The sequence below is a fragment of the Tachysurus fulvidraco genome, chromosome 15 (assembly GCF_022655615.1).
Source record: "Tachysurus fulvidraco isolate hzauxx_2018 chromosome 15, HZAU_PFXX_2.0, whole genome shotgun sequence".
NCBI classification, from domain to species: Eukaryota; Metazoa; Chordata; class Actinopteri; order Siluriformes; family Bagridae; genus Tachysurus; species Tachysurus fulvidraco.
In genome coordinates, this window is record NC_062532.1 from 4,426,336 (window position 1) to 4,433,223 (window position 6,888).

At 38.6% G+C, this 6,888-nt stretch overlaps 2 gene segments (V, D, J or C); both read left to right on the forward strand.

The window, feature by feature from the left end:
- Window positions 1–630: 630 nt before the first annotated feature.
- Window positions 631–6,602, forward strand: LOC113651546. The segment is given in 2 exon segments: window positions 631–682; window positions 6,182–6,602. Coding segments are annotated over 2 exon segments (366 nt in total).
- LOC113651545 lies at window positions 2,902–3,632 on the forward strand. The segment is given in 2 exon segments: window positions 2,902–3,107; window positions 3,205–3,632. Coding segments are annotated over 2 exon segments (408 nt in total).
- Window positions 6,603–6,888: the final 286 nt, after the last annotated feature.

Genomic DNA, 6,888 nt, shown 5'->3' on the forward strand with positions numbered 1-6,888 from the left:
CCGAGGGGCAATTTAGAGAAGACGAGTCACCTGCTTCACTCCTGATTCCATTTCTTGAAGCAGATTATTTTAGACTTTTGATTAAGAAAGAAGAAGAAGAATAAAGAATAGTTTCAACTTCTAGCTGTTGTGATATTAGATTTCAGCTTTCTCTTCTGCTCACTAGAGATTACAAATCTTCTTTAGGATTTAAAAACACCTGATCTAGAATCTTCTCAGCTTTTTCTCTCTGGATTTGTCAGATAAAGCCTCTAGAGGGTTTCAGCCTATACCAGAATGAACATCATGTTCGGTTACACGGTTTGATTATAACGTTCAGTGTAGTTCAGGAAAGTGTTAATTGCATCACAACACGTTCATATCATTATTAATAATAACAAACAGCTGAATTATTTTCCACATTAAATTGATATGGAGATGAAACGGGGTGTGAGTGTGATTAACAGCTGCAGAGCTGCACTCAACACAGCAATGTTTTGTCTGAAACACATGATGTTTTTATATCTCTAGTGGGTGTGTCATGCAAACCAAATCCTGTGTTTGAACCATTTATGCTGAAACATTCAGCCCAACAACATAGCAGCAGTTTGTGTTCATTTACAGCAGCAGGAATCATTTTAATTCTTTGAGATGGGACTAGGCAGAGTTTTGTGTTACTTTACTCTAACAATCTTCATTCAATGTTAGTATTATTTATTACATCATTTAAAAAACATTTTTAATTAATTTTTAATGTTAATTTCTACTTTTGCATATTCTTCTATTTCAGATTCCTGCAGTCAGACACTGATCGAGTCTGATCCAGTGACCATCAAACCTGATCAGTCTCATAAACTGATCTGCACAGCATCTGGATTTAACTTTGGTGGCTCACATATGGGTTGGATCAGACAGGCGCCTGGAAAAGGGCTGGAATGGATTGCATTTATCTCAAGTGGCAGTAGTGACATACGTTACTCCAGCACTGTTAAGGGCCGGTTCACCATCTCCAGAGACAACAGTAAGATGCAGGTGTATCTGCAGATGAACAGCATGAGGACAGAAGACACTGCAGTTTATTACTGCGCCCGTGAACCACACAGTGATACTTCCCCTTACACATCAGTACAAAAACACAGACTTACTACAGACACATGACAAACCCACATTTTCAGATTCTTGGAGGTGAAAGAAACAAAATGTTTACAGTGTCTCTGACTTACATGTTACCACTTGTAAGTCAGAGTGGTACCCTCAAAGTGCACCCTCTTGAATTCTGGGTTTTCTATTAAGACATAATAAAAATTTATCTGGACTTTAGCAGGTTAACATTTTACACCCTTTCGTTATATATTTAACAAAAATGAAGCTAATATGGAGAAGCCAGGTGTGAAAAAATAAGTACACCCTCACTTCCACAGGAATTAAGAGGGTAAGTAGCAGCCAGGTGTTGCCAATACAATGCCATTGAATAATTGATCACTAGCAAATGTGATTTATAATATCGCTATAAAAACAGAAGTTTTGCCAGTTTGCATTTCTGGAGCCTTTCGTTGTGTGTTTAAATAACAGCAAGAATAAAAGACATCAGCATTTATCTTAGTTTCACGATGAGACATGGTGAGACAAAGGTGAGTGAGGATCCAAATGCAGTTTCAAGGTACGGTAGCCATGAGAACCGGCTCGGTCACAGGTGTGCAGGGGACTGGGCTGGACGGGGGCACTGTAGGGCATTCAGGCGTCCGTGGCTAGTTCCGCTCTGTAGCCCCCGGACCCCAATGCTTGCTGCCCCCCCCCGGACCCCGATGCTTGCTGCCCCCCCTCCGGACCCCGATGCTTGCTGCCCCTCCTCCGGACCCCGATGCTTGCTATCCAACCCCCCCCCCCCCCCCGGAACCCGAATCTTGCTCCCCCCACCCCCCCCACCCCCCGGACCCCGATGCTTGCTAACGCCCACCCCCCCGGACCCCGATGCTTGCTGCCTCCCCCCCCTCGGACCCCGATGCTTGCTGCCCCCCCCGGACCCCGATGCTTGTGGAGACGAGCATGCGATGTCATCCAAATATTCTTGAGGAAGTTCCCCTCATTGTTCTGAGTGTTTTGATATGTCACATGTCCATGTTGTAAAAAGTTTTTTGATTTTGCATATTTTGGGGGCGGGGCTGCAGGACAAGTGAAAGGCCAGTCGGTACACCGATTTAAACCTTTGTACAGAGTATCACCCTAAAGGAGCTGGCCGAGTTTGGTGTAGACAGTCCGAAAGCTTGCCGAGTTATAAACCTCCAAAGTTTATAATGTGAGTCTATGGGAAAAAAGGCCACTTTGAGACCTGGTACCGGAAGTACCGGTACTCGGATTGCTTAGAAAAGTAATATCAACAAACTTAAGACCAGGCTCTACAACATATCCGAATTTGGTTCATGTGGCTCCAAAGCCCTAGGAGGAGATACTCTAGATAATTTTTTGTCTAAGCTTAAATAAGAAAACAGAATGTTGGCTTCTACAAAGAGACATAATTAGAGACAAAAATGGATGGAAAATGTTTAGAAATTCTAAATATTAGAACAAGTAATTTTCCATTTTTACTGACAGACAGAAAGTTTACTCAACCTTTGGTCTTTATCTGTGTCCTGTATATTTAAACTGCACCCACATTAGAAATGTTTGAACATTATGCTGTTCTTTAAGCTTTAAGGCCTGTGATGGTCGCTCTTTCTTTATTCACACAGGATCTAAGCAACATGTTGAGGATCAAAGGACTGACAGTGTGTCATAAATATGAGAACATGTTCTCCTGGGATTTACATTAAAGCCATAAACAATAACTACAACATTCTTATTCTTATTAAGACGTTACAGCTCCATTTTATCACCATCTCATTAAACCAGACTGCATCATCCACACTGTTTCATCTACTACATCGTAAGAAACTAATATTTGGTGATTGTGTTGTTTTCACATTTGTAGGAAATGCCTCATGTCTTCCGAAAGCCTAAACACTGTCATGCAAATCAAACCCCTTCATAAATGATTAGAGGTGTTCTCAGGAGAAGTGAGGGTCTGGGTTCAGGTTCAGATCAAACCATGTTCTCTACACTTCTACTCTTGCTGTTAACAGCTACATCTGGTAAGTGTGTGGAGAATTTTGGAAAGATGCAGATCATTGTGTACATTTTTCTGTTTTATAGAATGCACCTGAATAATGGCATGATTGTTGTTCACAGGTATTAAATGTATTGAACTGGTTCAGCCTGCAGTCATACTGGTTAAGCCTGGAGAATTATTTTCAGTCCCCTGTAAGATCACTGGATACTCAGCCACTAGTCAATGTACTAACTGGATACGACAATCAGGACAAAAACTGGAATTGATCGGCTGGTACTGCAGCTCCAGTGATACTGGCAGCAGCGATTCACTAAAGAACAAGATCCGTTTCTCAGCTGATGCCTCCACCAACACTGTGACTTTACACGGGCAAAACTTTCAGACTGAGGACACAGCTGTGTATTACTGCGCTCGTAACTCACAGTGAGACAGATCAACAAAGACGCTGTACAAAAACATCCAGTACAGAAGTCTGTTAGAGGCAGAAACTGTGTCTATGTTTCACCTTGTGAGTTTCTCAGGAGAGTGAGATGACGACATCAGCTAACTTTCTGCAAGTTGATTGGATGAGATTGTAGTGTGAGATTTTGGAACTACAATTAGATGTTAAATGTATAACTTTTAAATCTACTAAAGAAACCCTGACATCCCAACATCACATTATATTTGAGTTATGAGTAAGATTGATCAGGCCATATTACTTTTCTGAAGTCCACTAAATAATTGTTCCTTGTCATAGATTTTATTTTGATTTGTTAAACAGAATTTATTCTTTTAAAGTGTCATATAAATAAAACTATTAACATTTATTTTTATTTAGAACTTTACCTTGCTGTGGATCTTGAGGTTTTATGAAGCTTGAATGTCTTTTTATTGGGCTTTTTGTTTACTGAAAGCTCTCACTATGTTCACTATAACTTTGCATAAGAAACGTGCTGCTATCTAGCAGTTGATGTTCACAAAAGACATCTTCTGGTTTCTTCAAAAATAATTTAGGAAAAAAGAGAAGAATATGCTTTAAATGATTCAATTATTCACAAAGATTTAAAACAGACAAGTTGTTGGCATGAGCTCCTGACAGGTTGAGTCAGCTGTAATATGTGACCTGAATTATTTCTATAATTAAATTCAGTTTCAAACAAATCACAGTTTCTTAAGAAAGCAGAATGTTTTTCTGGATGTTACAGTGATCCATAGTGATGGACTAAAAAGACATAATATCTAAAGAGCAGTGATGAAGCTGAAAGCATGAAACACACCTGGAGTGTTACACACAGTGCCCGTCACACACAGTGATGCTTGCCACTAATATTTATTTCATTCCCTGAATATATGTAATATATATTGCCTTTATTTCACAATGCGACAGACTGAGAAATATGGAAGAAAATCTTTACAAAGATAGAAAAAGAACTCAGTGCTATAATAATTGAGACTAATTTTGATTTCCCAATTAACCGATTAGTTAAACCAAATGGTTTACTATGTTACTGCTGATACTGTATCTGATAGTTTTCTCTCTTTTAAACCATGCTGATAAAAATATATATCTATTTTTTCATTGTTGTTTTATGTGAAAGTTTTTTTTACTGACAGCAAGAACTTTATAATATTTTGTGTCTGCATCTGTAGGGGCAGAAGCTGCTTGTTTTTGAGGATTCATGAAACTATGAAATAGTTGAAGTGTGTTTATGCAAATTCACCACGTTAAATATATATAAAAAAAAAAACTACTTGAGAAAAAAAGGTACCTGAGACTTCTGTACTGTATATTTCTTCCCTCAGAATATCTTGACTGTCTTGATAATCTTTGTTTTCTGATAATCTTTGTTTATCTGCTAGGTGTCAGCAGTGATGAGATCAGACTGGACCAGTTACCTGCTGTGGTAAAGAGACCTGAAGAAACTGTGAATATTTCCTGTAAGATAAATGGATATTCAATGACAAGCAAAAACATACACTGGATGAGACAGAAACCAGGGAAAGCTCTGGAATGGCTTGGCAGGATGGATACAGGCAGTAATGCACCAATATATGCAGAGTCTGTGAAGAACCAGCTCACTTTAACAGATGATGTCTCAGCAAGCACACAGCACTTAGAGGCCAAGAGTCTGAGGACAGAGGACACTGCAGTTTATTATTGCGCCCGACAAGCCACAGTGACTGGAGCTGAGGAAGCAGCTGTACAAAAACCAGACACACATTTTCACACAGAGTTTATTTTGAACAAGTTACATGTCCTGTTATCATTTATCTGGTATATCCTATGTTTATTAAAGAGCTCATTAACATTTTGTTTTAAACCATGTAATGTTTATTTGAAATTATAAATATGTTTCTGCAGCATTCAGACTCTCTAAAGGCCAAGTGAAACCATTTCTGTTCCCCATAATATCTGTACCTCTGTACTGTAAGTTTGGCTTTAACAGCTTCAGCCATGTTCATATTCACCTTCTCATAACAGAAAGCAGGAAATTTGCAGACATGAGAATCATTTCTGTGTTAATGTAATTCTCTAGAGTGCAGCCTACACATGACTGATAACCACATAAAGGATCGTTTATCTAATTATCATTTTCATGGATTATGGTGGAGATTCAGATTCATTTGAGGGAACTGGAAATAGATCAGTTTTCAATCTGACCTTCACAGGAAGCGTTAATTACATCACAACACGTTCATATCATTATTAATAATAACAAACAGCTGAATTATTTTCCACATTAAATTGATATGGAGATGAAACGGGGTGTGAGTGTGATTAACAGCTGCAGAGCTGCACTCAACACAGCAATGTTTTGTGTGAAACACATGATGTTTTTATATCTCTAGTGGGTGTGTCATGCAAACCAAATCCTGTGTTTGAACCATTTATGCTGAAACATTCAGCCCAACAACATAGCAGCAGTTTGTGTTCATTTACAGCAGCAGGAAACATTTTAATTCATGGAGATGGGACTAGGCAGAGTTTTGTGTTACTTTACTCTAGCAATCTTCATTCAATGTTAGTATTATTTGTAAATTGATTAAAATATTTTTCATTTATTAACATTTAGAAAATGTTAATTCCTACCATTGAATATTCTTTTATTTCAGATTCCTGCAGTCAGACACTGATCGAGTCTGATCCAGTGATCATCAAACCTGATCATTCTCATAAACTGATCTGCACAGCATCTGGATTTAACTTTGGTGGCTCTTGGATGGCTTGGATCAGACAGGCGCCTGGAAAAGGGCTGGCATTTGTTGCAACTATTGAGGGTGATAGTGATAGGAAGTTTTACTCCAGCGCTGTTCAGGGCCGCTTCACCATCTCCAGAGACAACAATAAGATGCAGGTGTATCTGCAGATGAACAGCATGAGGACAGAAGACACTGCAGTTTATTACTGCGCCCGTCACACACAGTGATACTTCCCCTTAGACATCAGTACAAAAACACAGACTTGCTATAGACACATGACAAACCCACATTTTCAGATTCATGGAGGTGAAAGAACCAAAATGTTTACAGTGTCTCTGACTTACATGTTACCACTTGCTGACTTTTACTGGACTGTTCTGAACATTGTCTGGACGTTTATACTGATGAAAGATTAATTAATACATTTTTTAATTCTTCCAGTAAACATATAACACAACACACACAACTAAATAGTAATAAGTTCTCAAACAATTAGGAATACACTGAATTACAAATTGTTTGTGAACATTTAATTAGAAGATAAACTATCTGCAGTGTTTGATATGATGAAGATTTCTGTAAACAGAATGTTTATTTAGTGCCGTTGGAAGGAGTCTCCA